At 37.1% G+C, this 27,021-nt stretch overlaps 1 protein-coding gene and 1 long non-coding RNA gene across 8 annotated transcripts in view; one reads left to right on the top strand and one right to left on the bottom strand.

The window, feature by feature from the left end:
- LOC118273290 (otoferlin) overlaps positions 1 to 27,021 on the bottom strand; it is a 194,821-nt gene that overhangs the window by 24,163 nt on the left and 143,637 nt on the right. For 5 of the 7 annotated variants that reach the window (XM_050704330.1, XM_035590223.2, XM_050704329.1 and 2 more), the window contains 2 exons: positions 26,652 to 26,736; positions 1,023 to 1,179 (listed from right to left, as the gene is read on the bottom strand). In XM_050704330.1, coding sequence (XP_050560287.1) covers positions 1,023 to 1,179; positions 26,652 to 26,736 — 242 coding nt within the window. The remainder of the gene's footprint in view (positions 1 to 1,022; positions 1,180 to 26,651; positions 26,737 to 27,021) is intronic. The other 2 variants (XM_050704328.1, XM_050704332.1) reach the window with 1 other exon arrangement.
- Positions 1 to 27,021, top strand: part of LOC126912419 (uncharacterized) — a 217,829-nt gene that overhangs the window by 93,158 nt on the left and 97,650 nt on the right. The window lies entirely within an intron of this gene.

The raw sequence follows: 27,021 nt of genomic DNA, 5'->3' as shown, positions 1-27,021 counted from the left end.
AAAATGTTGACATTTTAAATTAACTGTACGCTATCAACCCGTTTCTGTACTGTAGTTAAATACGTATTTCTATAGCTACATATTTGAAGGCCAATTAACAAAGTTTACAATTTAAACACCACTTTAAATGAGATACATAATCCTCATTAAATTTCAATATCCGAAAAGCACCGAAGCGATCCCACGAACAAGCCCGTTTTGTAGATTGACCCATATTTCGGTGCCCGAGTCCTTCTATACATATAGTATGTATGTTATTGCTATAGAATACGTTTCTCGCAACACGATAAAGGAATTCTCAATAAAGAAAGTTTTCTTTGCCAATTTGTCCGCTATGTTTTTGCTAGTACAGGGCTGACGTTATCGAATAAGATTTTCGGCGTTTTACGAGGACATCATAAAGACAAAGGGCTACGCGGCACAATATTGTTTTATTATTGTTTATGAAAGAATTGGACAAGGGATATTTTTATAATACACGAATAGCTGTCGTTTCTACTATACACAGATAGTATTTGAAGTTATATCAATGAATATTTATCAGTTAAACGTCCGCCTTTGTCGATGTATAATTTTGTTGTTCCAATTAATTAGCGGTTGATAAATTGATCTCTGAATAATGAATTAACTTTGGAATGATGTTACCAAGCGCTTTGATCCGATTTAGAGGAAATGAATTTACGTACATAATTATAAATTATTGAAACTTGGGAACGATAAGTCAAACTATAAGTCGGAGTTAAAATCGGAGTGTAAGTAAAGCCTCATCCTATTTGTTTCCCAATAAGTACTCTATCTCTCTCAGATCTTTATAAATAAATTTTCCATTACAAAGCTCATTACGCGGGGGATATTTTATTTTATTTATTGCCCAAGTAGCCAAACACAGGTGCGCTCTCTTAATCGACTTTCTTTCTTAATCGACACGACCGGAGAGAGTGTAGGTTGTGCAGCACCAAGCACGGGTCTGTATGTTATACCTACAACATGGGTACCTACATTATAGTTAATGGGATACTTACGCCTCAATGTCATCTTCATCTTTCTCGCTTTTCGGAGGCACCTTGATGGCGTCTCCCTTGCCAATGACGCTTATGTCACACTTCAGGTAGCCCTTGGCCCCAGCCCCAACATCATCAGGGTCGGTCAGCAGGGCCCATTTGTGGAAAAATTGGCGGTCTGTGGACAAAGCCGTATGTTCATTATAAGTGCTTACAATATAAATGTAGCAATCGACTAGCTTAATTAGTAATTTGATTAAATGGCTGAATTTCTCAATTAGGTTGAACGATGAAATGATTGTTATTCAAATTGAATAATTCGAAGACTTTCTAAGGGTGTTACCACACCAATCGATCGATAGGTCGACGTTGATCGATTGGTGTGGTAGCTTTAATTGATCGACTGATACCGGTCGACTAACCAATCGATCGATTGTCAGTCGATGGCATCGGTCGATTGATTGGTCTAGTAGAAACCATCGATCGACGACGTCGATTAAACCATTCTACCATCGATCGAGGATCGCTCGATTGGTGTGGTAACACCCTAACGCAATGATATGTTGGGTTAAGTTGGAACAGCGAACTGCGAAGAATCGGATCACCTATAGAAAAATACAATAAATTATTGTACTGCAATACAATTTATGAAACACTTGGACTTTCCATTTAATGGCTTTTTAAGCTTGTTTTCTGCGATATACGGAGACCCCATCGAAGTATTAGGAGATTGATTCTATTTCTGTAATTCAATAATGAAATTGAAATTGGAGAGATAAAACATGTGGGTGGGAGTTTTATTTTACGTGTTGGTATTAAATCTATTTGTGTTTTGCTTTATGAATAAATTCTATAACGTGATGCGTATTCAGTCACTCGTGTAATGGTATTTTTTTAATCTGTTTATATGTAAATCTAATCTGGAATCTGTAACACTACACATTAGTTAAATAATGTGTAGTACAGTTTGCTTGCTATAAACATTTTAAAAGAGATTGGCATTCCAATTCGTTCGTTATATGCCTGAACAAAATACTACAGAGAATTTTCGAATCTAAGATTACATTCTCAAATGATTATTAACCTTAATTAGCTTCATTAAGATAAAAAATTGAATGCAAACATCTCATCCGATCATCTCTTAAATGGATTGGATAATCAGCAATAATCCTTTGGATTTTAGACACGTTTTTAATTTAAAAGAAACGAGCGTATAACCTTTTAAAGATATTGTTTGGTAGAACATTTCTGAGCCAATGTTTGTGCGCTTACTTTATGAGCGTTTGATTGAACACGAAGTAAAGTTACCCTTCGGTTGCTCTTTGCTCTTATTATTGAGTTCAGAATTTTATAGACGTTCAAAGTATGAAGAGAAAACAATACTACGCTACTTTGTTCCAAATACATTTTATAAACTGAATAACTGCCTCGGTGGTCGAGTGGTTGCAAGTGCGACTACTGGGCAAGGAGTCGCGGGTTCGATTCCTTCTTCAAGCGAAGTATTGTTAGGCTTTTTTTCAGTTTTTTCGAACATTTGCCAACAGTAACACAGAGTCTAGAATTGTGCCCAGTATATGGCAATAGACTCACCACATGGGACTTACAATTAGACTCATAAATTGTGAAAAGTGGATGTACATTGAACAGTGGCATTACGTGCCATAATGTGCATTTCTGCCTACCCGTTCGGGAATTAAAGACGTGACGACGACATCTTATAAAATCTTTTTGTGGACGATGTACTAAAAAGTGTTTGCGTACTAAATATTATAGACGACTTGCGGTGCTAACAGGCAGGCGTAAATATTTATAGGTAGTTGATACAGCTCGCAATAAAATATTTAATTCATGAATTTGTTTCTAAGTTTCGCAAGCTACATTAATAATGTACAAGTCGACTAGCTACGCAGTTTCGTCTCTTCGTATGCAGTCAATGAATTTCAATTTTATTTGGTTTTAAGATTAATATGCTATTACAAAAATGTACCTACATTCGAAGTATATCAAGGATCATCTGTTTATTTGTGTTAATGAAAACTTTAGAGAAAGTTGTGACGCACTTAGTGGATTTGAAATTATAATTATCTATAAGACAATGGATGCCAAACTTAATATGTTCATGTTGCAAATTTTAAAATCCTTTTCAATATTTTTTTTAAGTGTGGTAGAGCCATGCATCGGCACCAATGGGCCCGGCTCGACAAGAGTGATACCACGGCCTCACAGAAAACCGACGTAGGACAATGCTTGCGTTGTGTTTCGTTGTATGAATGAGGTTACCGGAGGTTTAATTACCCCCTTTCCCAATCTTCCCAATCCCCGATTCTCCAATAACCCTTAAATTCTTAACTCCCAAAAAGCCGGCGACGCATTTGTAACACCCCTGGTGTTTCGGCGGCGATTGCTTACCATCAGGGGAACCCGACATCGCTTACCGGCTTACACCATGAAAAAAATCTAACAATTCTGATTACTATGAAGGTAACAATATTATAGTTGAGGCCAAGAAACTCCTGCGTTATCACTATAAGCATAGAACCAATTCTTCAAACTCAGTTCAAAGTAAATATTTATACGAGGAGCTTGAAACCTTCTAGTGTTAACGATATTGCTTCAGACTCTGGATACCCTAAGGAGTTACGGAGAGGAGGAACGTCGGCCCCTTATTGGTTTAACTGACCGACTTCCATGAAATTGCTATCTTACACTAGTTTGCCAGGATTAGAAGACATTTCCACATATTAACTTGGTTGCTGTATTTTTAATATGGACGCAAAAAGTCCTTTAATGCTTGGTGTACTTTAAAAGAGTCGGTAAGGGTTTTGTTGAAGTTAAAAGTCTAGGCATAGTGTATTGTCGGTGATTGGGTTATTATTATGGTGTATCCTTGGTGTTTGAAATATTATTATACTCTGTTTGCAAGCAGTATACTGAGACAACAGGTTCACCAAGGAAATTTTTTTGGGTCACGAGACATATCCTGAAAGTAACGAGAGTTTTCGATATTTGTCGCATATTTTACGGTCTGCACACATGTGTGGAAATCTGGGTCGGCTATGCGAACTAAGCTAAATTAACTTAGTTGAGCTCTTGGTCTGCAACCGGCTTAATTTCTATGTGTTGATTGAAAACTCAGCCCTAAGTCAAAACAAAAACGGCCACAGCAATTAGAAACGTTAAAACAAGAAACGTCTTAGTGAAGAATGACCGTATACACTCGAGATTCCATATATATGAAGTAGTACAAATGGTCAAATAACTACACATTCACGTCTATTTGTCTAATAAATATAAAGTTATAATGAAAATATATAGTGTGCAGTTATATGTGCTCGTTGAGGCTCCGTGTAATGTCTGCCATTTATATAATGGTAGCGAAGTGAGAAAACCACAAGCTTTTCATTTATACAGCCTCAATTTACGAGCCGCTCTCACCTCATAAAATGGTAAAGTAACGAAAGCATAATATTTCACGGAAGCTGAGAAAATTTTATCTTTAATCAAGTTGAATTAATCTTATGAGCCTGTTGGATAACTAGTTGCATTTCGATATTGTTTTCTGTTAAAGGATTTTGTTTTTAAATAGTATTTAATGTGAGAGAGCCTTGCTTCGTCACGAATGGGCCCGCTCGACCGAAGTGATACCATGGCCTCATAGAAAGCCGACGTGAAACAATGCTTGCGTTGTGTTTTGATGTGTGAGTGACGTTCCGGAGACCCAATTAGCTTCCCAATCACCGATTCCCCAACAACCCTTACATTCCTAACTCTCAAAAGCCAGCAACGCACTTGTATAGCCCCTGGTGTTTCGGGTGTCCAAGGGCATCCCTCATTAAAAAACTGACGTTATTATTATCATTGTACCTAAACCCATAACTAAATAAACATAAAATAAACAATGTTCGTTGACACAGTATCGCTTAAACAGCTTCCTGCATTAAGCGAGGAGCCACACAGGTAATCTCCGGACACCGACGTTAAACAGGGCGTATTATTTGTGCAGCTTCCAATTTCCTACAGATAATTATGTCACTTCACGTTTCATATATCTCGTGCCAGTGTACTTAAACACTAATTAAAAATGTCACTCCTTTGTTTGTTTTAACAGGTTTAATGGTTGGAGAACTCTTTAGATTCGATCGATGAGATATGTTTTGTTTTTTTATAAAGACGTTTACACCACATTAGGATTTTATATTAGAAATCCTAATGTGGGGCGTTTACAAACATACAATTTCAGACCCGACACCCAGACCCGAAGCAATAATTTGTGGATCACACATAGAGTTGCTTCGTGCGGGAATCTACACACTCAGCCTGCAGCCAGTTTGCCCAGCCACCGTGCACTCAAGATAGTCGAGCCGAGTGAAGTTTAAAACCTCAGATGTACCTAGTAATTCTGAAAAAGTGTACCTACCGTGTGATTACTCTTTGCCTGCTTCACACGAGTGCTTTTCCCCAATTTCCCCGGCGAGTTTGTCATTGTTTTTCTTTCATATACTTTTTTTATTCGGTGCAGAGTGCACGTTATTTTGCCGGTCGTGTCACTTGGAGCGTGACGTCACGGATGTATGATTTCTTTGGTATCATCATACTTCATAGTAATTAATTTGTGACAAATGTGACGTATTTTAACCGATTTCAAAATAAGGAGAGTTTGATCTGTATATTTGTGCGCGATTATTTCGCATTTAGCTGAACGGATTTTGATGCGGTTTTCAGCATTGTATTTTTCAGACTTAGGGGAAGGTTTTAGGTATATTATCCGACTTAAAAAATGGAAGGTCGCACATTAAAGTTGGAGGCGGTTCCCTTCTTTTGCAGTATTTTTATATTTATTGTGCAAAAATCTCACAATTATGTTATAATAATCGTTGATACTCTGCTATCGTGGTATATTTTCATAGAATTTAAGATTTCATTCAACATGCAGGTTAGTTCAGTTAAGTTAACTGCAGATTTAATGCAGTGGCTGGGTAGTCGGCATCTACAAAACTTTTCGTGGGGTTGATCGCCGATGGATCACCTGGTGGTAAGCAATCGCCGTCGTCCATGCACACCCAAGACGCGCTTCAATTACGTTGTCAGCCTTTTGGGGGGTTAGGAATTTAAGGGTTGTTGGGGAATCGGGGATTGGGAAGATTAGAAAAGTGGGTAATTGAGCCTCCAGTAACCTTACTCACACAACGAAACATTACGCAAGGGTTATTTCACCAGCTTACACATCGGTTTTCCGTGAAGCCGTGGTATCACTCCGGTCGAGCCGGCCCATTCGTGCCGAAGCATGACTCTCCTACAATTAAACTTACGATATAGGAGATCACCGTGAGGGACATTTTAGATTAGAAGTATCCAAAATTAGTTTATCTATTCTTAAAATTGTTTTAAGGCACTCTAACCGCCGTACTCAGAGCCATTTAATGGTTACTTAACCCAGTCCTTAGCAATTGTTTTCGGAACAAAATTGTTACTAAGGAATAGTTTAAGTAATCATTAAAATTAAATAACTCTGAGTGCGGCAGTGAGTATCAAAGCTTTTAAGTACAACACCGTACATGTTACAAATAAGTAACGCTACAAAATTAATAATACATTTAATTAAAAGTGCAACGTTTGCATTCTACATTAAAATTCCATTTACTTGTGTGTTTCAAGTGTCATACGTAGCTCTGAGCCCGCATTTAAGTTGGCTCATTTAAATTATAATCTCTTGCCGGCTTACACATGAGCTGAGGTGTTTGGTTCGTATCACTAGAATATAGAAGTTTCTAACTGTTATTAGTACAAGAGAATGCTTTTGTAATATTGTCTTTATTTTTGGCTTTTAGTATAAAAGGACATTTTTAAATGGAGTTTTGTACTATCATTTCGAAATGTAATTATTAATTTATGCTGGATTGATTTGTTCGTGTATATTTATTAATTTAAATATTCCCAGTGGCATCTTTAATTACTAAAATATTTAGGACTTTGAATCCTTTGAATATTTTTACAAAAATGTAAAGCAAACTCGTACTAAGCCCTCTGGTTTGTTCATAATTATCAAAACATACCAAACTGAATTCAGTAGCCAGAATTTTAATTGTAGCCTCCGGCAGTGAATGACATTTTACAATTTGGGAAACTCTGTCCTAATCTATGATTATCCAATACATTAGTGCAGTCACCGTACCCATTAAATCACATTTGTCTCATCAATGAATATCACATTTGTCACATCAAATGTAAATAGGTCAAAATATCGCATTGCAAAACCATCGCAAACAATATTCGCTAGCGATTATACAATGAATAAATTAAACAACTGTCACAAGACTTGTTTGTATTAATGTGAATCTGATATTAATATTAAAACTTCGCTCAGCGTCATATTGGGAACAACGTTTCGCATAATAAAGCCTTGTATTCATGGTAAACATTTTATTTAGCAACATGGTTGCATAAACATGTTGCGGGCAACACTTGTGTTGCGGAGTTGATCGCGCCATGCTGCAGAGTTGACGCCCGGCGAGCGAAAACATCAGTTTATATTAGTTTAAACAAAGTTTCCAGCAGCATTCTCGCTATTCATCAACAACGTTGATCAACTGTTGCTAAGCAAAATGTTTACCATGAATACGAGGCTTAAGTGAATGTTCTAGAAATATGAGTACTTACTTTTGAAATGTTTTGTTTGTTATCTGAAATGCTAATTTGATGTCACGTTTTATTTTCATTGTAATGCTTAGGTCGTTCGGTAAATGAAGCCATGTTAGTATCTAGATCGTGATAGAGTGGCCAGAAAAAGCACTGATATATTAAAGATTTAAACATTATACAAACAGTGTTTTTTTTAAACCTTGCCTCACATTAGGATTTTCTCCTGTGTCGTGGGTGCGTTTACAAACATACAAGTACACATGCACATGACACCCAGACCCGAAACAACAATTTGTGGATCACACAAAGAGTTGCTCCATGCGGAAATCGAACCCGCTACCCGTTGCGCGGCAGCCAGTTGCCCAGCCACCGCACCAACCGTGCAGTCAAATTATTTTGGACTCAGTAACAAAATTGAATGCAATACATTCTAGTGTTTAAAAATGGCGTTTTTTTCTATTTGAAACAATGGTTCTTTAGCTAGTCTTCCCAGCAACTACGACTCCAGACTGATGTCTGGTGTGTCGAAGACTAGCGTTTGTTATGTGTAGATCGCTGAATTTGGTCATATGGAACTGAGACCTAGAAATTATAAAGTTATAAAAACCAATGCTTTAAAAGCCTATAAAGTAGTGGTAAGATCCACATTGCTCCAATTATGTAGGTTCTAAGAGCTAAGTAATAAAGTGCCCAATTATCACCAGCCTCCGTATTCAAGGCTAGGAAAAATTAAGACGAAACTGCTAATTAAACAAATCGAGTACTATATCAAAACTCGTCTTGTAATTAATTAAAATTATTGTGGCAGTAAAAGACGAGTAAGAATCTACTGGAGCGTTCCACTTTGAACCTAAATAGCCTGTATATAGAGTTGTCTTTGTACTTAAACAATAATTAGAATTTGGTTTAGAAAAATAATACTGGCAGTCCAGACCTCGGGAATTTATTTAATAATATACTCGAGATTCTACTTAGGGTTTACAATGACGTCACGATGCCATTCTCCGCTCTTACGAATATAGAATTTTCTCTTAGATATACTGAGATACGAGTAGTCATAACTTCAAGTTGTGGTAGAAACCTTTGTTTAGTATTTTTCTATTTAATTTTATTCTTAGGTATTTTTTGCTTGCAATTGACTTGTATAGTCTTCTTGGGTAGAAACTTTTCAATATTATTCTTTTCCACAGAAAGATATGCCAAGAGCATATTGTAAGGTATACACCTCCACCACCAGGTTGCCGGTGATATTGTGGCCAAGACAGAATCACAGATCTCGGACAATACTTGAAGGACTCCGGGGGATCGTGGCCAGATCGAAAGTTATGACGTAGGTTATAACTTACGATTGCGTATAGACGCATATAACGCCCTACCGATAGCGACCTACAGTTGAAACCTGCAACCTAGAAATTATTATAAACAACTGTATTTATCAGGGATAAAACTAGTGATCTAGTTAACCAGTTAACAACCCATGACTAGCAGTTCTACATCCATCTTTAACATAGATACTCGTAAGACAATGTCGAGGAACTAGATTCAAGTCCAAGTTCTAACCCAACTTTAGTTAACTAACGCCCGAATACTGAAATGCTACTCAATTTAAAGTTGCACTTAAATATCGTGCTATCTCTGTCATTTTATAAAGAATTGATAGTGACAGAACTACATGCGTCTTAAAATTGAGTAGCGTTTGAGTATTCGGACTTGAGTCTAGATCTACCATTCATCTAAGTTAGGGTCTAGAATTGTTTGTATTGTGTCTTATACATGTGTAGGGTCGAATTATTATAATGCGTTGAATAAAATGACTTATGATTGCTATCCGAGTCAATAGTTCTGGAGTATAGACCTTTAAAAAACAGGGGTGTGTCATGATCTCTTGGCTTGGCAGGTTGGAGATCGCAGTTTAAAAGGATCAGACTAATTAATGAGTTTCGCCCAACACACCTCTGAGTTTCAAGAAGAAATATACAACCAATGTATGTTACCAATGATGACATACAAATAGTTTTCTATTGTGTCAAGTGCTGTAGAATGTTCAGGTTATACTTAGTGTGTACATGAAATGAGAGTTTAGAAGACCCACACGTAGTGGCAGTAAGTGGGACTCATAGCATGAAGAATAGACATGACAGCCGATTGGGAAAAAAGGTTCTGGAATGGAGACTACATTCCTGCCAATGATAAGTGGACAGTGGACAGATGACCTGATAAAAGGTTTGGAAGTCATGGACCTGGCGTGTATTCAGCAGATGATGCCTTGTAACTCACATGGTGATAATATCGTATGGCGAATATTAATTGAAGAAAAGGCAATCTATCTTCGCAAAGTTTACTTATCTCTTTCAGTGAATGTTAAGATTGAATTCAAAGTTTAAGCTGAATTTTGCAAAGGCGAATAGATTAGGGAATTAGTCGAAGTTTGAAGAACAACGTAGGCATATTATTAGATATGTACGTGAACAATGGAACGGGAGATCTTGGCATTAGACTAGATTCTGTAGTAGATATATTCAAATGTACATTTTACTTAGGCACAAGAACACAACGTATACTTTGATTAGTTAAATAAGTAACAACTTTCCTATTAAATCTAACTTTGTAGCTCTCATACCTCAGTTTCTATCGTGGCAACTAATAACTAACTTTAATCCGAGTTGTTCGTGATTTATATTCTGCAAATCTTCTTTTTCCAATGTAACTAATACGAGACCATAAAAAACTTGATTAAAAAAGTTGTTTGATCTTATATTTTTTATTCGTATTCCGATATGAATAATATTAGTTTGAGATAAATCGAAATACTTGAAATGTAGCTAAAACAAATTATAATTTACGAACAAATTCATGAGAATGTATTTTTCATTCATTTGGTTGTAGCACGGTAACGAAATTATGTTAAACAAAAATACGTTTTCATTTTACTGTGATAATTTCTAAGAAACTCACGTTGAAGGCGTTGTTCTAAATAAGCTGGAAGTATCTGAAGATTTATAAAATTAAAGTAAAATATTCTCTAGATCTACAATCTACTCATATTTATTTAAAATGGCGTTAGTCACACGACAGAAGCGGTCTACTGATTATACTTATCACATTACCGAGGACAGGCCCAGACCGCCCCTTCCAAGTCCTGAAATAGCGTGAAGTAGTTCATAATAGGAGCACAGTAACACGCATGCACAAAAATAGAACAAAACATTTGTGCTCAAATTGGCTTAAGAAATAAGTGAATAATTGTTAAATAATGAAAGAGAAAGTTTAAAATAGTTTATAAATTGAGAAAAATATTTTTACAGGCATACACATAATTTAGAGAATACGGTAATGCTAATTGTTTTAGTAACAAGAAAATATTCCTTTAATTACAGATAGACACACTTTAGAAACATAATTCCTTTTTTATCAGTGGCACATGTCAATGTCTTCAATCTCATTAGTCCAAAGTCCGCATTAGAAAAAACATATTTCCAGCACAGCTACCCCAAAGGACAAAGGACAAAACACAAAACAAAATTGAATCAGTAAAACACTTAACTGTATTAAATATTTGATGCCCTGCTTGCTTGGAATCGAATGAAGCAATCAACGTGAACAGACGAACACACGATCATTCAATATATACAATGTGATAGGGGTGGGACTTACCGTTAAGACTGAGTACTACATCTAATTTTATCGACAAAAAAATAATATGGGGTATTGAACCCCTAATTGAAAATATTGGAAATAATTTAAAAAACTAAAAAACCCGACTGCGTTTCTTTATAATATTAAAATGAAAAAAACCCTAAAACAAGAAAGTCATCGTAAAATTGAAGCAGTCGGGACCCATCCTAAATATGGGTACTTACATACGGCTGGCTTTCTAGAATGGGTCCCGACTGCTTAAATTTTACGATGACTTTCTTGTTTTAGGGTTTTTTATTATAAAGAAACGCAGTCGGGTTTTTTAGTTTTTTAAATTACCTTTTTTTATTTAATTTTTTTTTAGTTTTATTATTTTTGTATTTTGATATATCAAGTGTCACTCTCACAGTCAATACGAATCAAACGACCCCTATCAAGCGGAAATCCATCCAGGCTAGAGAGTGAGAAATATTCGAATTTGGCGCCAAAAATCCGCCATTTTGATGTATCCAATCTCACTCTCACAGTAAATACGAATCTAACGACACCTCTCAAGTCGAAATCCATCAAGTCGTTTAGGCTAGCGAGTGAGAAATATTCGAATTTGGCGCCAAAAATCCGCCATTTTGTTTTTTTATTATTTTGATATACCCAGTGTCACTCTCACAGTAAATACGAATCTAACGACACCTCTCAAGTCAAAATCCATCAAGCCGTTTAGGCTGTAGAGCGTGCCAAACAATTATACATACATACATAGGATACATACATACATACATACATACATACATACATACACTCGAAAAACATAACCCTCCTTCTAGCGCAGTAGGGTAATTTCTTAGTTTACTCTAAAGGTAGGCGCCCAAATGATTGTATTCGTACGCAAAACGGACGGATCTTATGAAATAAGTTGAATGGGTTAGACGTTTATTAGCTACCGTTTCTCGCCTGGTGGTAAGTGATGTTGCGGCCTACGATGGAACACGTCTGCCCATGAGCAAAAAATCTATTTACTCGGGACTTGAAGATTCGACCCAGGTTATACCCATCAGATGAAACACAGACTCCGGCAAGGAAGTCTCACCCCTATCACATTGTATCATAACAGGGTGATTCAGGTAGCTTATGTAGTCCACTATTAATTGGCATCATAACAAAACGTTTTCAACGCGAGTATTACGAACAATTGAGACTTCCCTCCGACTTATACAAGGTCGGTTTAAGTTTGTGGAATAGGGAATTTCTTAGTTTACTCTAAAGGTAAGCGTCCACAGGCCCGCATCGTACGCATCGCACGCTTCGGACGGATTTTTTTATATTTGATGGGTCGACGTTTGGTTGCTATCTCGCCTGGTGGTAAGTGAGGGCCTACGATGGAACACGTTGCCCATGAGCAATCTATTCACTCGGGCCTTCCCAAGACACCCAGGTTATACCCATCAAGATTCAGAGACTCCGGCAAGGAATTACGCCGGATCAAACGGATTAATTTTTCAGACTGCCTCCACTATTTGGCACGTGTCGGATTTCCGACGGCGATTGCTTACCATCAGGTAATACCGATCCCACTTTCACTCAGATTTTTGGCATCGGCATTCCGTATGACGTCATCGGTACACATCGCATGTAGGCATTGCCGATGAGCGGTCCGTACAATGCGGATCAGTGGACGCTGATGTGTGAGTTTCTTTAGAAAACAAACTAAAATCCGTTGCGTGCGATGCGTCCGATGCGTGCCTGTGGACGCTTACCTTTACTATTCAATGCTACAGTAATTCGCTATAACACTGCCGAGATAACCAGAAACTAATGTAGCTTGTTTCCAGATGCAAATTGAATAATCCAACTCTTGAGAATAAAATTGATTCACGGAAAATCTGAATTAAATGTATTTTCCATTTTTCCGTGAATTTTAATCTCGGACCCGAGATTTCAATAACTTTTTCTACATAAATCATTACTACGTTATTTTCACTACGATTTCATTGGATTCATGGAAATAGTATTCGTTACTTTGTCAATAAAAATCACCTAATTGTATATTTTTTTACATAAAGTGAAGTATCTATCCACTTTACCACAATATAGGTGCTTTTTCACCAGAGATGTGCTATGTGACTATGCTGCGAGGATGTAATAGCTAAGCCGTGAAATTATGTGACCGTTTCCACTGATACTAAGCTAGCTGTGCGAGTAAGATGTGCTATGAAGATGCTCACACATAGCTCACCACTCGTGACCATCTCTAGTACACACCCATAGCTCGCATCTTTCCATATAAAAGTAACATATCTTAGTTGAACACGTATTCACCAGTGCTATGCAATGTGTACCAATGAAATATGATTGGTGGATGCCAAAAGCATCTACAGCAACGTAGCATAGGACGTATCTGGTGGAATAGCATTCTAAAAGAGGGAGGACCTTTGTCCGGCAGTGGATGTCTCCCGACTGATGAGGACCCACGAGTAAAGCATAACAATGTGGACGAGAACAGTTACAAAACCGCGTCCTTAAAATAACGAAGCCGACTTTCCGAATACATTACAACGGTAAATATTATTTATTCAAGGCGTAAATTTTGTTTGCGAAATGGAACACAAAGTTGAAAATTCACATTATAAAGTTTTTTATGAAAGAGTTGGCGTAAATAATATATGGACTGTGTTTGTTACTTGTAATAATTGTAACCAATGCTTTTTGTATTCTCTCACAAATTCGTTTGTTACATAATTCTTCGATAACTGTAGGATTATTGTTTTTATAGATTGTGATTTACTATGAAAAAATAAATATAAACGATTTCCTGTCGATAGTAATTAAAAATTAAAACGTAATACAACTGTGCAGAATTCAATTTGCAGTATTTCTTTAAGAAATTGAGTATAAGTTATGTACAATGACAACTCAATCAAGACAAATAGTATTTTAAATGTGAGAGAACCATGCGTCTGCACGAATAGATCAGCTCGACCGGAGTTATACCACGTCACAGAAAATCGACGTGAAACACCGTGTGTGCCATGTTTTAATAAGACATAGCACAAAATAATTAAAGCCTCACCTGCAACATGTTATTCATCATTTATGAATGCATGTAAATACTCAAGTTAAAACTATTAGCAACTGATGTTCATTAAAACTTTACATGTTATATAAAAAAAAATATGGTTGAAGTATAAAATAAATAATACGTTGGTACAACTCGTGAGAGATGAGATGTGAAAACTCAAGAATAGAATATCTTTAAGATTATTTTGGTAGACGTGCTCGGGAGACGGCGAGCGTCTTGTATAACTGTACATCTCAACGTAGGTACTACACTAATTAAGCGTTCCCTTCTCTGAATGTTTATCTTCTAAATTTACATATGTAGATAATGAGTCTGTCTTAGAAGTATTTTGTTTCAGCTCGAGTTCTTGTAAATGATCCTAGACATGTAAAGTACGGCTTTAAAGCGAATTAAAAACGTATTATTTACTGTTGAGTGAGTCTAGCGTAAGAAAACATTAAAATCTTTTACAAGTTAATCTTAGTTTGAAATGGCTACTGTGAAATATTTAAATGGATTTAATATTATTGGATTTTTAATAGTGTGATTTGAGATTACCCAATTCTGTACATTGTTAAATCGAAACTACCAGAAGGATTTTTCAATATTCACCAATAATCTTAGAAAGTACATTTAACTCGGGAAAAGGCACATTGGTACTTGACGTTGGTAGGTTTCAAACCCTAATGCATGAGAAACCTCAAACCTCCTGGCCACAACGACATTTTGAGTGAGAGTCGCTATACTTACATATTTACTAGTTGACTCGGTAAACGTTGTTTGGCATTATTTCGTCAAAATATTAAAAACAATATTTGAGGGTGAACAACCCTTACCACTTACGGGTATGGAAAATAGATAGTAGGCGATTCTCAGACCTACTGAATATACATGTAAAATTTGGTAAAAATCTATAAAGCCGGAGGAGTATGGTAACCAACATTGTGACTTGGAAATATATATTAGATATTTCTTAAGGGAATAAACAGTGGTGCTGTATTTCTGTGCAGAATATTTCATTTACGAATGTGTCGTTAAGAAAGAGACGTCAGACTTTGTTCTTTGTATGCAAATGTTAAGGTGCAAGTTAAATTGCAACAGAAGTAGTAAGGTACGGATTGTTTAACATATTCTTTATAAGTTTTCTACTTTTCTTCGGCTTCGCTCATATATCTTTCTATCTATTCATATAATGAAACTGTAGAATGCGTTTATTCTGTGCTTTGAAAATATTAAAAAAATACTAGGATGTTTACTAGATAGATATTGAACCCAAAAATGTGATTAGATAAATGTTTGACCGTCTGTCTCTCTGTTCGTCTATATGTTCACGCAAAAACAACTGTATTTATAATATCCCGGACATTACGCTGGGTATTATTTATCTTGGAATAGTATGTACACTAAGAAAACAATCTTAATTGTGCGGCTCGATCCAAACGCAAATAAAAATATAGTCCAATATTAGGTTATCCACCGTGGACCTTGCGCTATAATTGCTGGGCCAACATTCGAAATTAGCTTGAAAATACGAAAGATTGAAAGTTTGTGTCCATGTTTATTACTCAATCATTTCAAAACGGCTGATGGGATTGAGATGTAATTTGGAACATTGATAGATTATGGTTTGAAATAACACGCAGGGTACATTTTAACACCGGAGACGCGGACGAAGTCGTTGCAGAAGCTAGTACTATAACTAATGATACACCTCGTTTAGAAATAATTCAATCTATCGGTGTAATTCGTACATTGTTTTGTTTCTTTAGTTAGTGTTAGTCTATTGCATATACGGATAAATGGGAGAGAAGACTTCTTACTATATGTAAAGATACTTGCTTGAGATACTAATGTACCTAATGATAAACTGTTTTTCTTTCTTCTCTATTTCTTTCTCTTTCTAATGGAACTTAGCGGAGAAGTATTGAAAATATGAATGGACTTTTTAAACAATCTAATATTCATGCAGTGAGTGGGTCTTACATTGCAAAGTGCATCGCAAATGCTACGTTTGAACACACTCTAGGTACAGGTCTGTTTTCTTAAGTAAATCAAAATTTTAAAAAGTCTCATTTATGTTTTCGTTCTTTTACATATTACATGTTACTAGCTTCTACGAACGGCTACGCCCAAGCTGTTGTGGGATAAAAATTATCCTACCACTAATTTCAGCTCATACCCTATCTGTATACCAAATATCATCAAAATCCGTTCAATAGTTTCAGCGTAATTGACACATTGAACAAACAATCTTTCACGTGTATAATATTAAAGTGACGAAGGGGAAACGTAGAGGTGAACATGATCCAGCTCACGTTACCGCAATTAAAGTATCAGTTCCGTATAATGATGCCTTTTCCAAGCTAATTTACTGGCATATAGTATAAAGAATTCCGGGATATTATACTTAATAGAGAAAAAATACTCATTGTAATTGGGGAACAATGGATCGATAAACAAGGGAACAAAGGCATAGAACATTAAGTTGGTTAAACCGGGATTTGTGCCCGCAGGAATACTCATTGTAATTGGGGAACAATGGATCGATAAACAAGGGAACAAAGGCATATCTCTTAATAGGTTGTTCCATAGAACATTACCCTTATTTAGGGCTTCGCCGCTATTTGGAAAAAGGGTAGTTTTAGAGTACTTTCCTACCAGAGAAGTGCTAATTGCTATACTACGTTGCTGTAGATGCCTTTTTCATCTAACAATTTAAATGGTGAGAATTATGAAGAATTTTGAATGAGGTAGGGTCTTCAAAGTCAAAGTCAAAGCATTTATTTCAATTAATCCTAAATTAGGCACTTTTGAAACATCAAATTAAATTGTTCATCAGTCTGTCTGTCAGTGAAACTAGGTGCTATAATTATATTCATTGGTGCAAATAGTAGCATTGTATGTGCAAAATATGTTTTTTATGTGGAAAGATGCGTGCTATGGAGGCGTATTATATATATACATCGTATGCTCATCATCCTCGCACAGCTACATAGCTTAGTATCAATGGGGACGGTGATATAGTTAAATAGCTTAGCTTAATAGCTGAGATGTGATCATCTTCGAAGCATAATAGCTACATAGGACATCTGGTGGAATAGCTCTCTTAAGCTGGTATTCTGAGAAGGGACGTAACTGCCCTAGTCGAGCCAACCTGTTCAAATTGGATAAACCAGCTAAGCAAGTAAAAATCTTGTAGTAACAAGAATAATACATTCACATTGAATGAGATAATTTTACATTGTTTCTGTCTTTAATAATATAATAGTAAGACTATAAAGCATGACTGTGTAAATCGTAAATAATAGAGGTGCGTTGTTAGTCATAATTCATAAATATTTAAATGCCGGGCCAAACCGGGCTTAGTTCTGACTTGCCCGGGTTTAATAAGCTGGCTTACGTGTTTCAACTATGAATAGTATCAATATGTATAGTATGAAACCTCTTTTTAAGGCATTATTTGTTTTTAATTCGTTTATGGTTTGCATTTGTTTTGAAAACTGTATAATTTTTATCAGGTTGGTAATTGTTAGCGTGCTTTTAATTGCGTGTTCCATTTTTAAATGTTGTAGCGTGATGGTGACCCGACAGTATTATTTTTTTTACTTTTGTGAGAGATACCTTGTTTTATTTTATCATTGTACCAGTAAAATAAAATTATGTATTTTTGTTATTTTTAGTTACTATTTATGATCTACTAACCGACCGATAGGTCGTTTTTTTGTTGACGGGGGGTACCTTCAAAAGGTGCCTAGCTTTTTGAGGAAAAGCTAGGGAGTGTGGGATTTTTATTTCACTAAAACCTCCCCGGTGACTCCCTATGGAGACTGGTAACTAGACTTGTAGATTTTTTCTTAAATAAGCACCTTCTCATACCATTAAAAAACCAAACAAAAAAAAAGAATTAGCAAAATCGGTTCGACTGTTCTCGCGATTTGCACACATTTAGCAATTAATTTTTATATTATAGAAGATTGTATTTTCAAAAAAAAGTATTATCTCACTATGAGTTTCTTTGTGGTATGATTGAATTAACAAACGCTTCATACACCCTCATACATACCAAATCCATGCAAAGAATATTTTATAACATGTTATAAATAAAAACAGTTGTTTATTTATGTTGCAGCACTTTCAGCTTCAAAAATAGTTTTACAAAGTGATGACATTGTAAGAGCATTACTTTAATTTCCTGCTGGTCCACCGGATGCTGTTCACAAACCTCATTATCTAGCCACCTGGCAGCTGCGACATAATAAAAACTCAATATTTAACGACCTCTTCCCCTTTGTAATACTATTTATGTCACTATGCAGGTTGCAGGTGGACTTAATTGCATTTTCTGTCACCTTTGAACAGTGCTAGGTAAGGTTACGTTAGGGAGCTTTTTTTTCCCCGGAGCTGCGGACTGCCTTGCGGGTTTACCGGGGCTCCGGCTCAAAAAGCAGGAGAAGGAATGGGGTGATTTTTAGTCAGTAAGAGTCTGACACTCCCTCTTGCCTCGCCCAAGGCGGGAGAAGTCTTTGGATGATTTTCCCCCCTCAAAAAAAGGAAGCTTTTCCACCAGATATGTGCTATGTAGCTATGCAACGAACATGTAATAGCTACGCTGTGAAACTTTTTGACCGTTTCCACTGATACTAAGCTATGTAGCTGTGCCAGGAAGATGCGCAGCTCGAGTATGCGATGTATCGATATTAGGGAAGCCATCCACAGCTCGCACGTATCTACTCTATGTATATTTAGACTAATTTATTAATTTAAGAATGAAATTATAATATTCATCATGAAGCAAATACAAAGAGAATATGTCATAACTAATTTCCCTTTAAAATAACAACGTACCGTGTCACGATGCCGCACCTTTCCACGTTGGCGACGTCGTGACGTGGAGATGTGGACAGGCTCTCACACTTTACGAGAAACACAAGATGTTACAAACAACGCCTCTCTCAATTTTCCAACATACAGTCCTATACTGCAAACACTTTGTAAATTGGCCACATTTTAATGTGCCACTTTCTGAACGCTTATAACCTATATAATCATGTTTAATTATAATATCATTGGGCAGGACTCATTAGTTTTGTTTCACAGTGCACAATCACATTATGGTATCTCCTCTTTGTATTTGCTTAATGATATTTCTTGCCATATTCTATTTATTTTCTATTAGTACGCATCGCATGTAGGACGCGTATCTTACGGAATGCGTACGATGCGGGCCTGTGGACGCATACCTTAACCACTACTTACTTTTTTTTTTGATGGTGGAAAATCATCCAATGACTTCTCCCGCCTTGGGCGAGGCGGGAGGGGGAGTCAGACTCTTACTGACTAAAAACCACCCCGTTCCTACTCCTGCTTTACAAGCCGGAGCCCCGGTAAACCCGCTAGGTAGTCTGCAGCTCCATAACGCAACCTCTAACTATAATTGAATGTAATCAAATTACCAATTATTCATCTCAGAACCTCATATTTAGTAGGCACCCGTGGCACCACTCATTCAACTGTTACTAGCTCAACTGAAGTTTTGTAATAGGATCCCGGGTCTTTGTTGAATACCCCCATTTTCAGGTAATGATTTGAATTGCTTTCCAGGCCATTATGTAGCCATTCTAGTTGTCAGACATTTGCTTTTAATGTTGCTAGGTGTATTTGTACTGTAAGTGGATTTTCTGATCATGAATCTGTCGCTAAGAGCAGGTAGATCATTGTAGTTTATTTCGGGCTTGAAATGGATGCCGAGCCCTTATTTTTTTCAATTTGATATTGGAGTAAAAGATATCGGATTAACGTCAATAGCTTTGAGACGAAACTGGTCATTTTTTGTGCCGAATACAGGTTTGATTTCTTTTGGTGTTAAATGGGGCATTCTGTTCAGTTGTAACGCCTCTGGTGTTTTAAGTGTTCATGGGCGGCAGCGATTGCTTACCATCAGGTTATCGTTTACCGGCTTATACCATAAAAAAATATAACAACATACGTTTTGGCTACTCAACTGGCTTCCTAAACCTTTTATTATAGGTATAAGTTGTTCCTCCCAAGGTACATAAATACAGTCATATACACGCGCCAGTTATGAGTACTCTGCCCTCTTTTAATACCTCTCAAAGAGGTTTGTATGTTTTCTTTGGCCGGCCCTTCCCGACATTGCCACTAATATTCGTTTTATATTCTTTTTAGTAATCTTACTTTCTTTCATTCTTGTTGTGACATAAATATTTTAGCTCACCTTTTTGAGTTGCTGTCAGTCATTGTACAGTATAATATCTTATTGTGTATTTTCGTTTTTTTATTTATCTACAACGCTACGCTTTTGTTAATATTTCCGACTAGCTGACCCGGAAAACTTTGTATCGCCTCAATAATAGTTTTTCTCACCACAAATAATTCAAGACCAAAATTAGCCAAATCGGATCGACCATTTTCGAGTTTTGGTGAGACTAACGAATAACAGTTTAGTTGTATGTATAAGTTACTAATCCTCAATTTGTTAGATACAGCAAGACTCTGTCTCTTCTTAATTTTATTATTTTTAACTCTATATTTATTTAAAATTCTCTAAATTTACATTTTTAAATACTACACATACAAAATAAAATAATATTTAAATATATAAAAATAGGAGCCGACCAGTAGCGGGAGCATGGTCCAAGCCACCGGTGGTTAGGGCTCCAGAGACAGAAACCTCCTCACAATACGTGCCGTTTCGAGGAGTACTGCCTTCTGCATCAGGCCCTTGATCCATCCGCCCAACCCCAGCCTCCTAAGGTGGTTGTCGAGGCTGTTGGGTATTAATCCGTTGGCCGACACGACTATCGGCATAACGATAGCCGAATTCACATTCCACATGTCGACAACCTCGTGAGCCAGGTCAAGATATTTAATTTGTTTACCTTTTTCAGCTTTCACGAGGTTCTCGTCATGAGGGATGGTGATATCGATTATCATCGTGCGGCGCGCTTGTCGGTCTATCACCACTATATCAGGTTTATTGGCTACAATAGTCCTGTCAGTGATGATAGATCGATCCCAGTACAACGTGATATGGCCGTTTTCGAGAACATTATTATTAATTATGTTTGTTCTTTACATAATCACGGGACCACAGGGTCCCGGACCTTTGGAAGGCGTACGAGGGGCCGAAGCCAACTCGCAGAGGCCCGTTGAACAATTTTAATCTAAATGTAAGGGGACATCAACCGGCGATTATCCCTGTATGCACTATGGAAGTACACCAAAGGACAATCCCCGGTTGATGCAGGACTATTGTGAGATATGGTAAAAGGAAATGATAGGGATATGGGTGTGGGTGGCTGTGGAATAGTTAACCGGTTAACTATGGGGACTATGGCCCCTGCCCCTGACCAATATTGAAAAATACGGATAAACAGGCAGGGGGTGACTCGCAAACTCAATAGTGGGCCCCCGGAAACGGCCGCTAGCATGTAGCGACAAGGGAAGCAACATCCGTTGAGCTGCTTGAGGAAGGGAGGGCATCCCACGGCTATCAGAGCAATCCCGGAAGTACGGTCAAGACCCCTACCAGCATCTTACTGGGATACGTCCTTCCCCCAAGTGGAGCTGAAGGCAACTCCACTCTTGCGAATCTCCACTCAAACCAGCCGATTAAGGCAAGAGTGAGGTAGGAGAGGCCACTCCGGATAGTCACGAGTACTAACCGGAGTTAAAAAGTAGGGCCTCTCCCGGGAGTCAGGTCCGTGGGGTCGCCACTGCCCAACAGCTCGCCACAAGCTGCCTTGCGGACTTATTAATTATTAATTTATTATTTTATTTTTTATTGTTTTTATTTATTTTTAATTTTATTAAAACGAGTATTTCCAGATTTCTGACAATATTTACACAAAAAAACACAATGTTTTGATTTTTTTTAATATAGGCTCATCTTAAATCGGCAACTCGATGAAATTATGGTGTCCCTGAGCGACATTAATCCTACGTAGCATATTCACATGGGTACTAGAAACGACCATTCTAGCATAAACTCTCAGATCACACGACAGTTTACACGTTTATCTTCAAATAAATCAATACTAAAACTATTACTGCCTATATACCACTGGGAGAAGTAGAGTACAATTGATTTATCACTGTCCCTTCTCAACCTGTGGATGCGTCGTTAGACGGACTGACTAAGGGACTACATCCTTTTTTAATATTTTAAAAACGTTGCCCCATTCCAGGATTGTTTCCTGTGTCATGGGTGCGTTTACAAACAAACAATTACATGACATCTAGATCCGAAACAACAAATTGTGGATCATACTAAAAGTTATTTCGTACAAGAACCGAACCGTGGCAGCCGATTGCCCAGCCACTGCGTCAACCGTGCAGTTGTTTGACAAAGATTGGGCAGTAGGGCTCTCCAATTATTCGATTTTTATAACCTTTTAAAATTTCGATCTCCAACTTCAAACCGCCTGCTAAAGCCGACCCATCTACCCAGATTTAGCTGCATTTCTGCACAGTTTTCTTGAGACCCGCTTTGGTGTGGGTGCGGGTGTGAGTGCAGGTGCGGGTACGGACGCAGGAGCGGGTATGCCTGTGGGTATAGGTTTCCCCGGGTTGTGACACCTATACCCATGTATACGCTAACGCGTAGTAGAAATGCTGCCAGAAGTCATCATTTCACACGGACGAAGTCGCGGCCAAAAGCTAGTTATTAATAAACTGTTATTACGGATAATATTATTATGTTTACGCTTAAACAATACCTATTAATTTTGTGTTAAAGCAGAGATTGGTATGACAATTCTATTATTATTGTGGCCGTAATGAAATTTTCGTTGAAATAACATTGATTGACCGAAGCTTGTTTATCTAGTCTCTGTATTGTTAAAATATTCTTTGTTTCAATATTGCTTTTATTGTTCTATCGCTTCCGTGTTTTTAATTGAGAATAGTTCAGCTATGCTTCAAAAAACAACACTATCGTATCGAATTGTATTGTGGACAAATAAAGCAACACTCTAAAATATATTACATCCTGTGTTGTATTTGTTAGTGTAAAAGAAAATGTATGCCTCGTTTTCTATTTTAAATTAATTATTATTTTGTTTAGTCTGATCATGAGATTTCTACGTAGAAAATGACTTTTTATGCGATAAGCCGGTAAACGAGTAGATGGATCGTATGGTAAGCAATCGACGCCGCCCATTATCATCCGAAATATCGGATCGTATGGTAAGCAATCATCAACAGGCTTTACAAGTGGATTGCTTTTTTTAATAGGGGAAATCATCCAATGACTTCTCCCACCTTGGGCGAGGCGAGAGGGAGTGTCAGGCTTACTGAGTAAAATCACCCCGTTCTTATATCTGCCCTTCGAGCTGGATCCCCAGTAAGCCCGCTAGGTAGTGCGCAGCTCCGGCTCAGGCATCAGCCCTACTGGGCCTCATCTGTTACAAGTGCGTTGCTGGCTTATTGTGGTGGTAAGAAATTTAGGATTGTTGGGGATTTGGGGATTAGAGAGATTAGGAAGCAGGGTAACTCGGTCTCCTACATAATTTAACCTAAGAAATTAATGGTGATCAAAACTTATTTGTGTAAAAATTTTTCACTGTTTCAGAGGCAACAGGTTTTTATGTCGTAGTTGCTACAAAAACACAAATATTATATACTTAATAGAGTATATTTTCCTTATATCTTTTGTGTTTGAAATGTAAACAATATCCTCCACCATGGATTACTTATACATAACTTCATAAGGCCTTTTGACGGAGGACGGACGGCCGTAAACGTGTAATGTTCATCGTAAAACACAAGTTTCAGAGAATGCGTTGAAACTGGGATATGTATGTATGTACGTAAGTACATAGGTACACATATTTATGTAAAGGTTTATAAGCAATAATGAATATAAAAATCTCCTAATGGATGATTTTGATCACGGTGGCCGGTCTGTCTAACTAGACTAGCCCAGTACGCAGGAGATGTTATATAATACACAAGTGTGTGAGCAAACACTAGTGCACTTTCTGTTCCCTCACTCTGAGAATTCGATGAGACGGCAGACCGACATGATCGGAGCGAGGTTAGACGCAAGACAAAGGACGTTTACGTGCTTTCCGAGGCCCGAGGGGTAAACACCGCCGAACTTCCTTACTCCGGTCTAATAATGGCCAATTTCAATAACCTATCTATCTGTAGATTTGCCTACTAGAGATAGTATTTTGACATAAGCTCCATACAAAATGTGTCAAAATTCTATCTCTGGTAGGCAAATAGATAGATTATATACAAACTTACAGCTGGTCATCTCGCATTGACCGTTAATCGGTATCGAACCTGCAATACTTTGCACAGCAGCCGATCACCAAACCACTGCGCCAACAGTGCAGTCAAGCAATAATAAGCATGTTTCCAAGAGTTGCACTCTTGGAAACTTGCTTATTATTGCTAAGTAAGAAATTATATTCGGTTGCCAGTAAATTTTTGAAAACTACATAGTTTGAAGGCAACATCTTCAAAAACTAAGAAATTCTTATAGTTATTAAGCATATTCTACGTAGCTTTAAACCTAACATTGATTCAAAAGAATAAAAGTATAAACTACTACGTAATTTACGAAAGGGTAAACAATGAGAATTGATTGGATGCGTTAAAAAAATAGCGATTTATCACTCTTGACATTGGCTCTGAATTCAACAGATAAGGGGCGAAACGGTCTGATTGATTATCTTTATAGGAAAAATAAAATCTGGACAAAGTGATGGTTCTCAAGCATTAACAATTGGAATCAATATTTGTGTGTTCCACTAACTCTTATGGTCTGGGTAAGACGTATCCCACCCAAAACATAAATGTGAAAGGCTGCCAAGTTCGATAATATTGGAATGCTTCGCCTATAAAAGAAGTGAGATCTAAATAAGTACCAAGTTCCATTCACAGACCTCAGTTAAAAATGATATAACAAGTTGGCAAGTTTTCACACACTGTTATAAACCTACTAAACAGTCAAGTATATAATTTTCTATTAAAACTTGATAAGGGGTGAATGGAACTTGGTACTTATTTAGATCTCACTTCTTTTATAGGCGAAGCATTCTATTATCGAACTTGGCAGCCTTTCACATTTATGTTTTGGGTGGGATTTCATTTATTTTTGTAAGGTTTATTTTCTTTTTTTCTTATTTTACTTTACTTTGACTAAATACAAACCTTCGTAACGAATTTTAGGTCGGTACGACCAAGTTCCTTAGGGGTATGAATTTAGACCTTCATTATTTTTAAAACCGACTCACACTTGGCCATTTTCAGATTTTTTCCTTTACCTTGACCTAAAGACCTACCTCCAAAATTTCAAGTCAATCAATTGGAAGTGGTCTAGGTTTTTGATGAGTGAGTGAGTCATCAGTCAGTGAGTGTATAGTAAAAAAATAGCGATTTTCTGTGTGTTCCACTAACTCTTATGGTCTGGGTAAGACGTATACAAATGACTTCATATGTCTGCAAAGCACCCCAATATCGTATATTAGCGAAAACCGTAGTGTTAGTTTTTCAAAGGGGAGAAAATCATTTAATGGTTTCTCCCGCCTTGGGTGAGCCGAAAGGGAGTGTCAGACTCTTACTGACAAAAAACCACCCCATTCCTACTCTTGTTTTTCGAGCCTGAGGCCCGGTAACCCGCTAGGTAGTCCGCAGCTCCGGGAATATCATAGTGTAGGGCTACAATATTGTAAAAAGTGTGTATAATAAATTATAATTTCTTAAAAGTGAAAAATGGAAGCTTAAGCTAACACCGAAGATTAAGTAGCTAGTAGCTAGCTATAAGACTCGAGAAACTGTTTGTGTGATCCATCAAGCTTAACTAGCTGGCTGCTAACAACCCCAGTAGCAAAATAAGTACAAATATCGATTTTCAACCTTATCCATTTGTTTCAAAGTTGAATATAGTGATAACAAGATATTTTACTATAGAGTGCCGCCAGCCCTGTCGCATACAGTAGCTTTTTTATTCGCTCGTTTGATTTTAGTTGGGAGCTGTTCTACAATAAATAGCTAAAATTATTACCTGTTCTACATTAAATAGGTGAAATTATTACCAAGTGTTGTTAGACAACAAAATTCAACTAAACTGAACGTATCTAATATAATATAACTGTGCGGCACTAGCTGTCATGTTGATGCTGTCAGCTGTCAAATGTGACAGATGTAATTTTCCCGCGTTTGAAGCAGTAACGCTCATTTTAGTGTAGAATTTTAAACTTTGGTGTTATATTCCGTCTAATAAATTATTGTTAAAGTGAACAAGGATGGAGTTTTATTTAAAAATGTGTTAATTGAAAGGTACATACCAGGCTGACTCCACACCGTCGCCACGTCCAGTTTGAAGCTGCCAAGCAGCTTATTAGCACGAAGAATGTTCCGGGATTGCAGCACCTGTAACATATTCTTACGTTGCATGGCCCTCGCAGTACAACCTAAGTCACTCTATACTAATGTTGCCAATAAACTACCAACATAACCCGTTTATGGCGCAATAAGGAAAATAATACTCTTTTTATGTTGGCACTACTGATATTTCGAATGCTTTGCAATTTAACATTCGCTTTTGATATACAATATCGTAAACAGTGTTGCTATAAAATGACAGTGTGGTTGTTATTACTTTTCGAGGTATCTAGTCTCTAATAAATTCAAAACTATTATATTCCATAATAAATG

Source organism: Spodoptera frugiperda, chromosome 25, assembly GCF_023101765.2.
Source record: "Spodoptera frugiperda isolate SF20-4 chromosome 25, AGI-APGP_CSIRO_Sfru_2.0, whole genome shotgun sequence".
In the NCBI taxonomy this organism is placed as follows: domain Eukaryota; kingdom Metazoa; phylum Arthropoda; class Insecta; order Lepidoptera; family Noctuidae; genus Spodoptera; species Spodoptera frugiperda.
The sequence above is the reverse complement of the archived record's forward strand: the minus strand, read 5'-3'. Positions and strand labels throughout refer to the sequence as shown.